Consider the following 18,294-nt stretch of genomic DNA (forward strand, 5'->3'; position numbering starts at 1 on the left):
TACGCTCTTTCCCCAGACCTGCACTGCGTGTGATTCAGCAGGTGGAAAGAATTACACCCAGTTCTGATGATGTCTCAATTTGACTGCACGGATGTTACAGCCACAGAACAGCAGTTTTTTTTCTTTTCAAATTTCTAATTTTATCCACATTGACGTCAATGCTAGAGGAGGTCAACATAACTGGGCATGTCAGCGCTATTGTGATTATAGAAGGTTTGAGCCAATTAAGATAGTCTGCCATGTATTTTTAAAGTGACTGACAGACAAATAGATCTTTAAAGATGGGTCATGTAGTTCTTGGGCAATAGGGGGGATTTTTCACTTCACATTCAACTTATTCAATACATAGAGGGGCTGGAAGTGGGTAAAGTAAGAGACAAACCATTGATGGGAGTGAGCTTCCAGTTGCGGCGGACAGTGGGATCACTGCGGAGGGAGAAGTTGAGCCTTCCTCCATGCTGGGGCCCATCGCTGTCCCGAGAGGCCAACACCAGAGCCTGATCCTCCCAGCGAGGTGTGCACAGGTATTTCCAGGAGTAATCGCCCACCAGAACTGGGCTGTTGTCATTTACATCCAGAATGTGCACTGTTACCAGCGTGGAGGCTGACAAAGAAGAATTACCTGAAGGAGAGAAGAGGCACAACATATTAATCATTTTCATCTTGAGCTCTATTAAGTGTGCATTTAGTCTGTGTATTTCAGTATGTTGCTGTCTGGAAACTCTTACATGGATAGCTCACTCAAAAATGAAGATATTTTGAAGAATGTCGGTAACCAAACAATTTTGGTGAGCATTAACTCCCACTGTATGTACAACAAGAGACTGCGATTTTTCCAAATATCTTCTGTTTCAGATAAAGAAAGTCATAAAGGTGAGCAAATTATGACAAAATTTCATTTTTTGGGTGAACTGTCTTTTAGAATCCATATCTATATGCCATGCCTCAAATACTTTATTATACTGTGCTCAGCTGATCAAGCCATGCATTATTAATATGCTGTCCATAAAAAATATGCAACTTCAGTCATTGTTCAGTGGATTTGAATTGTTGGTATAAATAAGCTGCTGCTTGTACTGTTTCTTTGCTATCTTCATAAAGATATAAAAAGGCTGTGCAGATTGAGATTAGTGCTACAAAGCACAATGCCATCAGTCTGCGTTTAACCAAGAGAGAGCTACAATATTATAAAACAATTAAAAACTGATTTGAAGCTGATGCTTCACTTGATAGAAATCAATGCATTGGCCAGTGCTGACATGAGCCATGGGGGAGTACACTACCCTTAAAAATTGAAAGGATATTACCACAACATTACTCTTAGGACATAGCAAACTATTTTTTATTTACACGTGCAAATAGCCCGTCTTATTGGCAAAGGCTATTTATACTAACTCCGCCTACCAAGTATGATTGGGTTAGTCAACACTAAGCCAACTTTTCATCAGTATCGGTAGCGTGGATGGTAAGTGGTATATATAGTATTCATGCACAAAATTAACTGAAAAGCATGTGGCATAATCTCCTTCCTTTTTATTCATCTCTTTCAGCAGCTCAGAGTAAAATACAATTACTTGAAGGTCAGAAGCTCTCAGATACCAAGGTATATTATTTTTGTCTATCATCTGTAGTTTCTTTATCTCTCCCTCCTCTTATACCCTCCCTCTCATTTTCGACCCCGCTTCAACACTCAAGACCACGCAAGACAGGGAGTTGTGAGTCATATCTCTTGTTCACGTCTCATCTCTCTCTTTTTTCTCCTCCGTAAACATTTGTGACTGAGTATTCAGGACTGGACTGATTTCTCATCTGAGAGCGCTGATGGGGGCAGAAGGTAATTGGAGGGTGAACCGTGTGACCTTCACACCTCAAATCTTTGATCTGCGCCCTACGTTCAGGAGCAGAGGAAAGATGTGGAATTTTATATCTCACACACATCGCTCACACGCCGCAACAACTCAGCTGGTGACTCATTCACTGCTAGTTACAATGTTTGAGATTTCTCTCACGGCGTTTGGATGTGAACCAGAATTTTCAATGAGATTTGATACTGAATAGAGCCTGTCACAGTGTTTTGAAATGTCAAGTGTCTCGGCAGCACTGATGATTTTGAAAGAGAGATAGCCGAGGGATGCTGATTTTCCCCAGATGTCTCGCATTGATAGCATCTTCTTCTTGTACTTGCTCTGTATAATAACTTCAGTTTGATGGACATGTTTATTCAAACAAACAACATGAATTGACAGCCCTCCACAGCGAATGCACAGCAAGAGGACGGGGTAAAATATCTCTTACGCCCATCTTCAGCCACCACCTCCATGGTGTAGGTGCTGTTCTCCTCTCTGTCCAAAGCCTGGACCGTCTTGAGCTCTCCTGAGTACTTCCCAATGGAGAAATATTTCTTAGTGTCTCCTCTCAGCGAATACCTGAGGAAACAACAGTAAGAATTTGAATTTATCATATCATTGTCTTTCCTTACGAAGCAGTTATAACATTATGGATTATAATACAAAAAAAAAACACTTTGGCAAAACAGGGTTCCAGAAATGTTAATGCTCAACAACAAAGAAAAATAAATGGATGCTTTTATTCAGCAAGGATGCATTAAACTGATCATATGTGACAGTAAAGTCTTGTTGTTACATACGTTTTTTATTTTAAAAAATCTGTTCTCTCTATTCCTCAAAGAATCCTGAAACCAGTTATTTTAAATTGCAATAATTTTTCACAATATTACTGTTTTTAAAGTATTTTAGATCAAGACTGAAATTCTTTTCCACCTTCCAATGGAAATGTATAATTGAAACCTATATGAACAAGTAACTATTCTCGAGGCAGTCCTCTCAAATCACACCAGATGCCTGTCATTTTATGCACTACTTCCCCTGCTGTTTAGCCAAGGAACCAGAATCAGTCATGTCAGGTACATGAAATTATGTGGCAACATCTGAACGGCAGGATAACACCTGCTTGGACATTGTGTACAATCCACAACCTGAACAGACTACAGTAATTGACAATGACAGTTTCTGTGGACACAGACACATACAATATATTAAATTATGCTTCAGCACATTTACATTTAGGTGTATGCTTTTGGATTAAGAGTCTTCTTAGGAGTTTTATATTTTAAGAAAATAGTGAATTTCCTCTGTGTTGTTTAGATTTTCAGAATGTGGTATTTGTGTCAACTGAGATTTATTAATTTGGGGAATAGTTTATGAATGAAAGGGGCAGCTGGAAAATGTTGCAGAGGGGGGGGGTTGATGTATAGATACAATATGTATTGTGATAGTTTTAATTTTAGTTCTAATTTAAATGAGTGAAATAAACCCTTACCTGATTGGATGAGAGTCAGGGTCATAACCTCTGATTGTGGCAATAACACGTCCTGGCTCCTCCCCTTCTCTGACAGTGACTTCATAATGGCTTTGAGACAAAACGGGCCCTTCATTGATGTCATCGATAAAAATGGTGACAGTTGCTGTGGATGCTGGTCCGTATCTGCCTCGGACCAGAGCCACTGGGTTCTGAGCGCTCAGCACCAGTATGTACTCATTCTCCCGCTCAAAGTCCAGCACCTGCACACAAATCAACACGCTGTTAGTACAGTATGTTTTTTTTTTGATGTATGGAGGATGGCTTCAAGAGAAAATAATGGCACTCTGTAATTATGATCATTAAAAAAAGAACAAAAAAGCAGTGCTTTGATTTTCACAGACAGTTCTGTTCATAATCTGTACGAGCACACTAGACCAGGAAAAGCACACCATTTGAGAGTGTCTCACTAGTAATCAGAATGTGTCAAACTGCATTTCTGAAGGTAAAATGTGTTCAAATCAGGTTCTGAATGACCCATTGTATACTCTGATGCCATTCATCAAACTGAAGGTCAGATATTTCTGTGGATGCGCACAACCTACTGACATCACTCTGACTGTATACACTGGGCTGTCTTCCAGGAAAACAGGGCTGTAATACAAAAGGTAACAGAATGCAGATAAATGTCGAGAGTGGGCGGTAAAGACACGCCATTACCGATGTCAAACCACTCTTTGTTTGTCCATACCTGTAATTGTTAACTTAATTCTCAAGGCTTCACCTTTACGTTTGCTGAAAATGCCAGTGGTGCTGCAAATGCTGAATTTGTGTTTATGTTTTCAGAAAGGAGAAAATTAGCTACTGACTGGAAATGAACAGCATTACCATTTTTTCCACTAGTAATATTACATCCAAACTTCACTTAATTTAATTAATTAATTCACTTGTATTTTAAAGAGCAGACATGATTCTGACCAGACCCTGATGTTCTGCCATTCTTTGCCCATATCCCAGATGTTATCTCAGTCAACCACAACAACAGTGTCCTGTACAACTCGGATCAAATCAAATGGCAACCAGAAACCTGGTAGTAGTGTTTGATGACCACTTAAGACTTCATTGGCCACTTCTCCACAAACACACAACCTTGCAAAGTCAACTTTATGACATCAGGAAAATGAGACCCTTCTTGTCATGTTACTATGACCCTTTTTTTGTCTAATTCAGTTTAAGAAGCTCTCTTTTTACAACAATGCATTTCTAATAATGCTACAGAAAGCTCTATTCTTTTGCTCCACTCAAAACACAAGAGTGCGTTAAGCACACTTATCACCATGGACAAGACATGAGCTGTTCTCAAATCCTCAGCCAATCCCTGCACAAAACATTGTTCATACTAGCTACTTAGTTCATAATAAAAACATATTATAACATATTTCAAGGCAACATCAAATTCCATTTATTACTGTTGTTTACCTAACATCAGCTCTTCTACTGAGAAATACAAAATAGATGTGGTCTCCAGCGTCAATTGCCCTTGCTGCAAACATGACATACTGTAATTAGCGCTTGCTAATTAAGAAAACAATACTTAATTACTGAGCCACAGAACAACAACAGAGAGAGTTGTGCAGAGTAAACGAGAACACATATGAACACATGATAAAACAAATGGCTCAGTTCCTTGACATCTAAGTAAATATAAGGATTCAGAAACCCTCGGTTGAAATGTCATCAACTTGTCGTATATCACATATAGAGTGGACAGAGTCCAAGATCAAGGGAACTAGTGACACTAATCAGTGGAACAACTGCATCACCTGAAGGGAATGTGGGTCCCAGTGTGGATCAGGTCTTGAGCCCTGGATGAATGGCCTGCTAAATAATGACTTAACTGTTCGTTTTCATATGATGACCTCAAAATGTATTTAAAAACCTAAGCCCCACATAATATGTATAAATTTAACTGCATCTGATCAAACCAAGTGGCATTTGAAAACCAATGGTCCTAGACATTTCTGGTAATTTATTTACATGAGCCATTTTACCCAACTGGGCTATTTTTACTGCATGTTTAGTTCACTGTTCGTTTTTGAACAGTATATAAACTCTTTTTGAGAAATATTTTGTTTGAAAAGTAGTGTTTGAACTCTTGAGGGCTGAGTGGTGAATAGCTTAACACTTAAACCTCATCATGTACTTAACGTTACCTATAAAAATACCAGCTAGTATAAATGAAACTGTTCGGCGAAGGTAAACACAGAGATAATTATAGTAACTCAAGAGTATGAACAATCATACATTTTGACGATTTGACGATGAGTATCTGCAGTGTCAGTCCCATTCTGTAAGCACTTCACAAAACTGCATGTGGCTCACTTGGATGTGTTTAGAAGTTTCCGACAGAACATCAATTTCAGATCACAGATTAAAAGTTGTATAAACAAAGAACAATCACATTATGTCAAGGTGATAATTCAAGATTTTTCCTCTAATTCGGTGAAAAAGAACAGACCACTGAGAGTTTTTTTTTTAAATCCTCAACTTCTCCCAACCCCTTTATTGAAATGTATGCTTGTGCTTTAAAAGTGCATTCTTTAAAACAAGTGCAACGTGGTTTGATGTTTGTCTGTATGACTGGCAGTAGTATTGGGGCAGAGACGATACCTTATCAAGGATGAGAGCAGCTTCATTGGTCTGTCTGTCAGTCACTAGAGTGAAAACCTCCTCCTCGTTCCCAGATTCAAGTCTGTAGTCCACCTGCCAGCTGTCTCCACCCCACTCATCCGCATCCCATGCTGACACTACAGTGACTGTGGTGCCCACTGAGGAGTCCTCAGCTAGGTGGAAGGGTCCATACTAGAGAGATAGAAATTAATGAATGATTTTGGTAACACTTTATTTTAAGGACCAATTCTGACTATTAACTTGCTAGCATATGACTAGCATATTGGCTGTTTTTTAGTACTTTTAAAGCACATATTGAAGGCTTATTCTGCATGACCATATTTTAGATGCCTTTCTACCCAGTACCGAAACGTAACAACTACCTTATTAACTATTAATAAGCAACAAATTAGGAGTTTGTTTTTTTTGATGGAAAACTCTTATAGTTAATAGTGAATATGTGTTCCCTAATGTTAAATGGAGAGTAAAGAAATCATTAAAAGTGTGTGATTAGAAAATAGAATATTTGTGGCAACTTTATTGTCAGAGCCTTTAAATAATAGTTAGGTTTCTAAGGCAAAACACAACGAACAAATGTCTGCATAAAATGTGTAATTTTCGAGCGTTCTCCAGTTTAGGAAAACAGAACATGTAATGTAATAAAACATTACATAAACACTACTCTTCAAAATGTTGGGGTCAGTAAGGTTTTCTTAAAAAAAACAAAACAATAATACATTTAGAACAAAAATAAATAAATAAATCTGTCATCATTTACGCACCCTCAAGTTGTTCAAACATTCCTCAAAATATCTTCGTTTTTGCATAACAAATGAAATAAATTCATACAGATTTTGAGCAAACAGAGTAAATGACAGAATTTAAATTTTTGGGTGAACTATCCCTTTACCTTGATCAAAAGTAACAGAAAATACATTTATATAGTTACAAACTATAATACTATAAATATAATATAATACTAGAAATATACTATAAATATTTCAAATAAATTCTATTCTGAGAAACCTGAAGATGTATCACAGTTTCCACAAAAGCAGCATAACGTTTTTCAACAGTAATAATAATACAAAATGTTGTGGCCCCCTGCACTCAGCCCCACATTTTCCCTGAATAGCTGTCGATGGAGAAAGATGCTTTCTGAATTCAGATGGTGTAGTTACAACATTTACCAGCAGGAGCTAACAACACCTAACTAGACAACCTTGGCCACTTGGTATAGTGTTGCTGACATTGAGAACTTCAGAGTCTTAAAAGAGCTGTATTCAGATGCTAGTCACTCTGTCAACACTCCCCCACCACTTCCCAACTAAACTCCTGACATACAGACATGACCTTCTAAAAATGTTTTTACTTTAAGAGAGAGTAGAATAAAAATAAGGAAAGTGTCTGGCAAGAGAGTAGAAAATGTGTGTTTGTGTGTACTGTATCCCTGCAAACAATGCTGTTCATTAATGTAAGTCCAGCACCATTCATCAAAACATCATTCCTCTAAGAAGTTTTGGCAGCATCCTAGTGCCTAAAATTCATTGTCAACTAAATTAGGGTATACATAATGAAAATGAGAGAGCTCAGAGCTTTATGGAGAGCTTTATGGATGTTTCCAGAATGCAGAACAGGGCATGTCTTCCTCTTCTTTCAAAGCGGATCTAAATATACCTGCTGAATTCAAGCCAGCGCTGCTTTTTTACCCCTCCACTGCTGCTGCCCTCCATCTTCACACCAACACTCTGTCTGCACCCACGTAAATCTCCTGTATTATTCACAACACGTAGGCGTAAACACGCAGGGTATTTTCCAGAAATCAGGGACCACTGCCTGCCTCCATCCTGCATCTGCTCTCCATCTTTCCCTTTGCTCATCTTTTCTCATCACTGTAGTCAGTCAGCATCTCACGGTTTATTATTCAACTCAGCTGCATCAGTGAACAAAGATGATGACATAAGAAAGGCACTTAAGGCTGTTCTACATATGCGCTCATGTACCATAAATAGACAGTGCTGCAAATTAGTAAGTGGTCATATTTAGAACATCACCTCAGGATAAGAAAACTTTCCAAAAATAGGAGAATCAGATATGTTATGCAATCATTTGATCTTATTCTCGACAATAACATCACAGCACAGTCTATTATATTTCCTTTGTTTACTCAATGCAATTATGTACTCATATTAACATTCTGGCCAATATAGATAAGGTGAAAAATTGTGTTATTGTTCTGGTTGATAATTAAAAAAAATATTCTATAATTTAAATGTATAACTTTTCTATAAACTAAAACTGATATTACATTTCTGTACTATTTTGTCTAAAAAAGAGAAACCTAAAAACTTTAAATGCTACAAGTGATTTTGTTTGTTTATGGTTTAATGGTTAATTAGACGGTTAACTAATATATTAATAGATTTATAAATTTATAGACTTAAAGACTTTATCTTCGCCATCACACATTCACTCAAAAATGAAAATTCTTTCATGATTTACTCAAGCTTATGTCATTCCAAATCCTTTTTTTTTTCACATGGAACATAAAAGAAGATATTTTGAAGTATTATGGAAGAAAAATAATACTGGTAAACAAACATTTGGACTGTAAATACAATATAAGTCAATGGGAATCTAAATTGTTACCAACATTCTTCAAAAAAATGTTTTTGTGTGTTCTGCAGAAGAAGAAAAATGCATGCAGGCTGAAATGAGGGTGAGAATTCTCCGTTATAATTGACATGGTAGGCATCATTCATTCCTAAATGTAATATATTTTCAGGTAGCGATCCGGTACGTTGTATATAACAATCTTGAAAATAAAATAAACCCATAAGTAAGTAGAAACAATACTCTGCTTTTCAACTGTGCAATACATAATACAAGTGAATTAAAAATGGCTTGTAGGCAAGCAATCAAAGATCTGAGATCATTACTGGTAAAATGCAGAATTCCTTTGAATAAACGTAATTGGTGTCATCCAGTTATAGCTGTGAATGTTGTCCATTTGTAGTGCTCAAAACTAAAGAAAGAAACACTCCCAGGCAGCTAAATTATTACATGTCCATAAGCCTGAGATTAAAGCATGGATTCCCCCTGAAAGCTCTTTATCTCATCTGTCCCTGTAAATCACATTTTCTAGAACACAGGTCTTGTACAAACACACACACACACACACATACTAACAGATAAAGAGAAATAAGGAGGGAAAAACTGAGGTGACAGGAAAAACATCAACAGTGTCTAAAGAGAATTGATCTCAACCACAAAAGTGAAAATACTATATAACAGAGACATAGCAGTAGTGCACAGTCCATACCTCATGATGGGAAAAGATTGGTGGGTTATTGTTTTCATCCAGAACTTTGACTATGACAGTGCAGGAGCTGTTTAGTCCTGAGAAACAAGTCAGAAAACATTATCTATTAATAACAATATTGTTAGTTCTGTTGACTGCCATTAATATCAAGTGACATAAAAAGTCTTGCAAGATCTCATGTTACTGTGTGACAGCATATCAGATTCTACATGGCATATTATTTATGTCAGCTGACACACTAGTCACACTTTGTGTGTGGAAAGAAGTGACATTTTTGAGAGCCATTAGTTGGGTCCATAAAATTACAGAGATCAATTATAGCAGCTCCATCATGCTGCATAACTACAGTAAGTGTTGTATGAAATTATGCTTGAGCATCGCAAAGTGAAATCTGAAAAAAGGCATCTCTAATCAAACAAGCCAATCAGAGAAAATTGACACCTTTTTAATTACATGGTACCATTCTACTAGACTAATTTAGCATTGAGCAGTGTTGGGGATGCGTCGACCTTTAGCGTCCTCTGCTGTGATGGTGAGAGTGTACTGTGGAGCGGTGCCCTCCATGCTGTCCGCCTGCACCGTGATCACTCCCGAGTCTCGGTCCACTCGGAACAAATTACGGGGAGTCTCAGGCATCTGGCCCACCAGCCGATAAAATATACGCACGTTATCAGTTTTCGGATCGTCGTTGTCAGCTGCTTGGACTGTGAGAATCTCTGTACCTGCGAGCAGAAGATCAAACCACTCTCTAAACCTGCTTTGTTTTAGTATTTAAATAGCATTTATTTAGTGTGTGCGTATGTGTGTTTAACCTTTAGTCGCAAGCTCCTTGACCACAGTGTGGTACTGCATCTGTGGGAATGTGGGCCTATTGTCATTGGCGTCCCCCACCATCACTCGAAGCTCCACGGGCTTAGCAATCTCTCTGCCATCTGGCCTCTCTACCACAATGTCAATATGAAACTAAAAGGGAAAAGGGATTCTAGTGAATTCTCATTTGCAAAGAAATCAGTATGGCCTGAAATCCCAAATGTAGCCTAATACATATTGAATAGAAATATGATTAAAAATTAAATAAGAATGTGTGGCAAATATGTTTGTTTCTCTGTGCCTAAAACACCTGTTGGGTACATCCAAAGGCTTACTTATAAATTTGAACAGGTAGAAAAGTAACTAGTCATCTGATGGCGGGGAACCTCTAGTCAGCAGACATATTTACACTGGAACATAAGACAATTAGGCCACGTTCACACTGTCAGTGTTTGGGATTGACAGTTGCATTTACTTATAGTGTGAGTCTTGAAATGTTCTGTTCATGATAGAGGCTGCTGTCTGTATTAATGTCCAACTGAAGTCAAGCTCATATTGTATTGTGATCACCTTTAACATAGTGACAGCGATTAAAGTAAATATCAAAGATGGCGACATCCAAAATGGCAAAGTCTTATCACATGTGACATGACAACAGTTCAACTGAAGCGTTCTACATTAATTAATCAACAGAAGGTTTAAACTTAAAACCTCAGTAGGAGGGGATTTGAGTCACACACAGACCAAATAAACTGTCTGGAGTAGCTCTGGTAAAGGATGGTGACTGCACCTAAATCTTCAGATGACTCTCTCGCACTGTATAACGTAACAGACAACTGGTTATGAGTCTTGAAAATTTACTGGTGTGAATTTAGTTATAGAATGAGGCGGTCACTATATCGGAAATGACTGAAATTTGTGTGAACGCAACCATATTAATGACTCTAACACAACACTGGCAACTGTATTCTTCTGTGTGTGAATGTGGCAGCAGAGTTACATAGAACTCATGTAACAACACTCTATGATTAGTAACAAACGATTGGGATTTATGCAATGCAAGTCAGTGGAGTCCCATATTGTTTTGGACCCTATTGACTTGAAATGTGGGGAATTTAGGTGCAATATTTATTTACTAGTTCTTTTAATCCTCAAGCATGACACATGATTTGGTGTGTTGTCAAAAATGTGCTTGAGTGCAGGACTCGGCTCAAGCATTAACATCCCAGCTGGACTACTTGATTAAAGAAATAAATATAAATGGATAAAAATTAGCATCAATTAATAATACTGGAGTGTAAAAATGGGGTTGGAGCAACACCAGACTCATTCTTGTTCACGTATCATTTAAATATTTAAAAGCAAAACAACAAAATTACATAAGAGTTTAACTATTGCACATTAGACTTTCTCTTTTCATAACATTCAGACAGGGTTTTGCATATTTAGTACTATAAAAGTATGAGAGAAGTTTTTATCTTTTACCTGGTCCTGTGTTTCTCTGTCCAGAGGAGCATTTAGGTAAATGATTCCTTCCCTGTTGATAGTGAAGAGCATTTCTGGGAACTCTCCCTCAAGACTATACTCAACTGGACTGCCACTCCACTTCACCTGCAAGCACACACACACACACACACACAGAGAACATAACCAATCAATTTCACTGTAGTTAACGTGAATGAACGTGTATACCCAAAGGCTGATGTTAGAATCAAGCTTTCTTTATACAATGTGACGGCACCATCCAAATGGCTTAGACATCAGATTTAAACAACAATGAGATACAATGTTTGAGGAAAACCCTGCATGTTTAGGCACTGCTGATAAGTGCGGTGAGGTCAGCACCTGCCAAAACAAACCAGCTGCCCTCACGATGGAGAGATTTTCCACTGCACTGATGCATGATGCAAATGGTCCTGGAAAGGGTGTGGAAACGCACCGAAGAAGGAGAGGACCCTGTACAGGGGAGACATGTGTATCTCCTCAATACCTCGCCCTCCAACCGTTTGTTATGGAGATGGCTCTCTAAACTCAAGCACTTTGTATACATAAGCGGGCCTCTCTAAAGATGACCTGCCCACACTGTTATGAACCGTCAAGAGCAGAGCTTTGAAAAGATTAATGTGTGTCGCCCTGCTGTTCTAAAATTGGTGAGCACCAACTAAGGTGATGTCATTTAGTTTCCAAGGCCTGTTTTTGACAGAAGTGGTAGAATCCTCTTAGGACGAATCAGTTCAAGCCTTTGATGTTTAGTGCTGTGGACTGACAAGAGAGAGTGTTAACAGTTGGATGTTGAAAATATATTATTGTCCATCCATGCACATCGAGGAGCCCTAGGAGGCCATTAATATTTTCCTTCTATTTTTTTTTTCTTACGATCATGAGAAGAAAAAAAAAAACACTCACCCTTTATCTGATTAGACAAAATCATTTAATCACATCTGTCAAATATCATTCTATAATCATGCAGGTGTCCCTGACACTCGACTGCTAACGACAGTCACTATTGTGTCTATGATGATAGTTGTAGCCTCCTGCTCCTCCTCCTCAAGTCTTACTGATTTGGAAATGCTCCATCACTGAGTCATAGGAGTGAATCTCTGATCAAAGTGTAAAAAAAAAGAGGTAGAAAAACAACTCATCCATGATGCAGCCATATATTATGCTAATAAATGAAAGAAAGAGAAGAGACAGAAACTTTTAAGCCGAGATTTGATAAATAACATTTGTTGTGTTGAACACCAAGGATGATATATTGTGCTGTCAAATGATTAATCGCGATTAATCGCATCCAAAATAAAAGTAGTTTAACCGTTTGACAGCACTAGATAACCAGAGGGGGGGGTGAAATTTGCAAGAAATAAACTCAAAATTCTTTTCTTTTCTTTGCAATTCTGTGTTTACAACTTGCAATTCAGTTTAAAATAATTAAATAAATAAAAAGTTTATATTTCACAATTTTGAGTTCATATTAGAGTTTATATCAGAATTGGAAATTGTGAGATATACACTCAGATTTGTGAGAAATATGGACAGAATTGTGAGAAGTCACCTAACTTTTTAATTTCATTTAAAACACATTTATTTTATATTATTTTAAGTTTCCAATGTCAGTATCACTGTAATCATTGTCAGATGGATTTTTTCTGGTTCAGCTAATAAGCTGGTCAATGAGAAACCACCCGCCTTTAAAGAGCTCCAACAGTGGTGACTCTGGCGATAACCCCCTGAGCTGGACACAGTTCGGTGGTTCCTTACAGACGCTTGTGTGAAGGACAGACTGATCAGGCTTCTCCTGAACTTTTGTTTAGAACTTCATTAAAATGCAGCACAGTGAAATCCCAGCAGCCCGAAGCATGTTTAAGCAAGACATTTTTAAAGCACACCAGCATCTAGCAAAATATACTACAAAGTATCACGGATCACAGATTTACTGGAACAATGCCATTTTTCTCAGCCTGAAGCTGAACATCCTCCACAGACTTGATTTAAACATGGCAATTCAAAATGCTTCTGCTGTCAGCCTATCGGTCTCTAATACACACTCAGTCAGGAACAGCAAATTGTGACTCTTGAGCTGTGATTTGTCATGTAGGGTCAATTTGAAAGAAAAAAGGAGAGAAAAAATGTGATTGCACTATTGTTGCATCAGCTAAACACAATATGGATGAAATGGGGATGAAGAATGTGTAGCTGCTCTCCTGAATTGTGTCACCCCTGTATTTGATGGATTTGAGTGAGAGCAAACAAACAAAGCTGACATCCCAAGCTCAAGTCATCCACTAAGCATTATGATCAAATAAAGCTCTTTATCTGAAATACCAAAAGTGTTTTGTAGGAACAAATGGAGTTAAGAGGATTGGGTTCAACTTTTTTTAGGTGTATTTCTATGGTGTTTTATGGAGAGCACAGCCGATGTTGTCCTGTAGTGTTGCTATGAGAGAAATGCACGACTCGCAGACTCTGAGTCCTTTATGACCACTAATCTGTTTCATAACCAGTGAAACTCCAGCCACCCACATACACATCACAGCACATACGAGTGGGTGAGAAAAGGATTTTCCCATTAAAAAAATAAAAAATTCAAGTCAGACCCAGCACACACATACTGTAGCACATGTATTATTGTTCCTGACTCTTACCTGACTAAATTCATTTAAATGTAATGCAATACAATATCAATCCAATGTTCCAGCATAGTTTGTATTAAGGTAATATTGCTTATATCTTATATTAGGATTGTTATTTTTATATTAAGATACGTTATATATTAAAATTCAGTTAAGATTCAATTGCATATATCAAAACCAATACTCTAATTACAATACTGCATTCACATCACTAACATAATTTTTCTCATATAAAGTATCAATGTGGTAAATACTACTAACTACTAATTAATAATAAATAAACTCACAAAAGCACACACATTCTTTTACAAATGTCATTCACAGGAACTAACTTGCAATCATGCTATTTCTTGTAATCTATTACTAACATATTTACATTCGAATTTTAAGTTTTAGATTTAAAAAGCAGCATAAAAATCTTCCACCTTGCTTGAGTACATATAGCTCTGGTTGGGAAAGGAAATCTTTTTTGTGTGTGTGTGTGATCCAGGAATTGTAGTGTGGGTGGAAAGGCGTTGGTGTGTGTAGGAGGCACCCACGAAGGAGAGAGAGGAGGATCTTTTGCCACAAACCCATGAATAACTTGTGACTGTAAAAGATTATTCTGCAAACACATTATATTCACTGCATACGGTGCAATTTCACTCAAATATCACTGGCTGTATTCAAGCATTTCAGTCACACTTTATTTTAACGTCCAATTCTCACTATTAACAAACCAGTTTACCTCAAACTAATTTGCTGCTTATTAATAGTTAGTAAGATAGTTGTTAAGTTTAGGTATGGTAGGATTAGGGATGTAGAATATGGTCATGCAGAATATGTGCTTTATCCCCCTGTTTCACAGACAAGGTTTAAGACTAATCCCAGACTAAAATCTAAATCTGAGCTGTTTCAACTGAAAGAAACTTGCTCTGACTGATCTTAAAATATATCGGTGCCTTTAGGCACGTTTATAAAAATTACTTAAATGTCCTAATTGAACTAAGACCTAATCCTGGTTTAGTCTAAGCCCTGTCTGTGAAACCAGGCCTATAAGTATTAATAAACAGCCAATTTGTTAATAATAGAGAGGCTAATAAGCAACTCGTTAATAGTGAGAATTGGTCCCTATACTAAAGTGTTCCCAGCATTTCTTACTACAACACTTTCTACAAAAGATCTCATCTTTGCTGTGGAAACAGATATAAACTAAACATAAGTGCTAAGAGGTAGAAAGTAGATACCCCACATCCACTATCATGGCATCAGGTATTTTATAGACAGTGTATGTTATGGTGGTAGTGAGTCGTGACTAACATAAATTCTGAACATCAAGCAAAAGGTCATGTCATGATGAAAGCCATGTGAAATTGTGGGATGCTGCCACACTCGCCTTTGAAGAGGATGAATGCAATATAAAACAGACCTATGTTAATATATATATACACACACACAGGATATCCATCTCATGCCGTCAGTGCTCCTAGAGTCCTCTGCTTTCGTCATACCTGCGATATTGGAATGGGATATGGTCCAGGCAGATTCTCCTGCAGTCTCACGGGGTCAGGTGAGGCCCATGCGTTCCCAGTCACCTCCACTAGCACAGTTCCAGTGGAGAAAAAAGCATTGGCCTTGCCGGCCATGTCCTGTACCATCACAGACAGCTTGTAGCGGCCACACATTTCTGGATCGAGAGTTGAGGCACCTGGACAGATGGACACATTAAGAAAAAAAAAAACACACACACAGCTGAAGCACAAAGATCAAAAGGGAAAATATGCTTACCGAGGCTGCATTATTTGATTAGAAATACAGCAAAAACAGTAATATTGTGAAATATTACTACAATTTTAAACTTGCATTTTCTATTGTAATATATGGATCCACTTTATAATAAATGTCCTTAACTACTATGCATTATGTACATATTTAAATCAATATTTGATACAATGTACTTATTGTGTACATACACGTTTATACATTGCACTTATTTGAAAACACCGTCCTGTAATTACACCTATAATTAATTTCTGTAGTTACATCTATAATTGACCCTACCTACACTTTACACCTTACCATACCATCAAACCTGCCCCTAAATTTACATGTTTCCCCCCTCAATAGCACAAAAAGTGTTTTGCAGTTCAACACAATGGATACACAATAAACAATTTAAATGTTTTTCAAGTGCACAAATTCAGGTCTTTGAGGGTAACTGAACTATATAATCTTTTTCTTGTTTTCGAAATTCAGCTGCAGGTTTTGTTAATCACCTAACCATTCCAGTGTATTTCTCAGGAGTGTTTAGCATAAGGTATATCACCCTGTGAGCAACTCAAAGGCAGCAGTAAAGACCTTCATTGCAAAACCATCTATTGTCTTCACTGCCTCATGAAAACACAGGTATTAAGCCTCTGATTTTATCTCTCTCTGAGCTAATGCCAGGCTGCTCTGGTTATATTTGAACCAGAATCCTCTGAGCTGACCTGATGGCTCTCGATGACTCATTCAAATTAACCATTTTTCTTTTCTGGCCCTGAGGTTTGGCACTGGTTCAAAATCATTTTAATTTAGCGGCCATGTTTTAAAAAACAAAAACAAAGGACAATGTTGTTAACAGCTGATTTAACAATGCAATAAGCAGAGCGTATAGGACTGGCTGAGTGAAAGAGAAAAAGTTATTAGCTGATTAGCTTAAGTTATTAGCTTTTTTAATAGATTTCATGGTGGAATTAGGCTGAGAGGAGTGAAGGGAGACAATAAGGAATACTGTCTTTTAATTTACACCAAGACACTAAAAAAGCATGAGGGCACTAGTACAGAATTCACAAGATAGGAGATATTATTCTGATTTTAATATTATATGGCTTTTCAGGATTTGGTTGACTGATGCAATTGGCATGGTGTTTCGGAGACACTGACTGATGTAATGCATAGTCATACAAGCAGGAGTAGTTTATTACCATCCTCTGTAAGGGACACTTCTCCAGTGATGGAATCGATGGAGAACATGTGGCTGGCAGGGATGCGTGGTATCTGGTCCAGAAGATTGAAACGCAGGTCCGCGTGGGCGGTGTTTCTGTCGTCTCGATCCAGCGCTTCCACCTGCATGAACGGGATTCCTGTGACAATGACACACACACACACACATCCAAATTATTTATCACAATCTACATGAAGCTGTGTGAAGTCCCCTCATGCTTCAAACGCTCCACCATCATCCCCGTCCCAAAGAAACACAAAATTACTGGACTTAATGACTACAGACCTGTGGCACTAACGTCTGTAGCCATGAAATCATTCGAAAGACTGGTTCTGGCTCATCTGAAGGACATCACTGGACCCTTACTGGACCCCCTGCAGTTTGCCTACAGAGCAAACAGGTCTGTGGATGATGCAGTCAACATGGGACTGCACTTCATCCTGCAGCATCTGGACAGACCAGGGACTTATGTGAGGATCCTGTTTGTGGACTTCAGCTCTGCTTTTAACACCATCATCACGGACACCCTTCAGAATAAACTGACACAGCTCTCCGTCCTCACCTCCGTCTGTCAGTGGATCAACAGCTTCCTGACAGACAGACAGCCGTTAGTAAAGCTTGGCAAATTCACATCCAGCACTCGAACCATCAGCACTGGAGCTCCTCAGGGCTGCGTACTCTCCCCACTGCTCTTCTCCCTCTACACCAACGACTGCACATCTAAAGACCCCTCTGTCAAGCTCCTGAAGTTCGCAGACGACACCACACTGATCGGCCTCATCCAGGACGGTGACGAGTCTGCTTACAGACAGGAGGTTAAGGAGCTGGCTGTCTGGTGCAGTCTCAACAACCTGGAGCTTAACACGCTCAAAACGGTGGAGATGATCGTGGACTTCAGGAGAAACCCCCCTGCTCTCCCCCCACTCACCATCATGAACAGCACCGTGACTGCAGTGGAGTCATTCAGATTCCTGGGCACCACCATCTCTCAGGACCTGAAGTGGGATATTCACATTGACTCCATTGTCAGGAAGGCCCAGCAGAGGTTGTACTTTCTTCGCCAGCTGAGGAAGTTCAAC

At 38.4% G+C, this 18,294-nt stretch overlaps 1 protein-coding gene across 1 annotated transcript in view; it reads right to left on the bottom strand.

Annotated features, from left to right (window-relative positions):
- cdh16 (cadherin 16, KSP-cadherin) overlaps positions 1-18,294 on the bottom strand; it is a 35,640-nt gene that overhangs the window by 10,193 nt on the left and 7,153 nt on the right. The window contains exons 6-15 of the mRNA XM_079432849.1: positions 17,196-17,354; positions 15,741-15,937; positions 11,606-11,731; positions 10,123-10,273; positions 9,820-10,032; positions 9,311-9,387; positions 5,989-6,180; positions 3,340-3,581; positions 2,296-2,426; positions 383-622 (exon numbers count right to left, since the gene is read on the bottom strand). Of these exons, the coding sequence (XP_079288975.1) occupies positions 383-622; positions 2,296-2,426; positions 3,340-3,581; positions 5,989-6,180; positions 9,311-9,387; positions 9,820-10,032; positions 10,123-10,273; positions 11,606-11,731; positions 15,741-15,937; positions 17,196-17,354 (1,728 nt within the window). The remainder of the gene's footprint in view (positions 1-382; positions 623-2,295; positions 2,427-3,339; positions 3,582-5,988; positions 6,181-9,310; positions 9,388-9,819; positions 10,033-10,122; positions 10,274-11,605; positions 11,732-15,740; positions 15,938-17,195; positions 17,355-18,294) is intronic.

Source organism: Barbus barbus, assembly GCF_936440315.1.
Source record: "Barbus barbus genome assembly, chromosome: 2".
In the NCBI taxonomy this organism is placed as follows: Eukaryota; Metazoa; Chordata; class Actinopteri; order Cypriniformes; family Cyprinidae; genus Barbus; species Barbus barbus.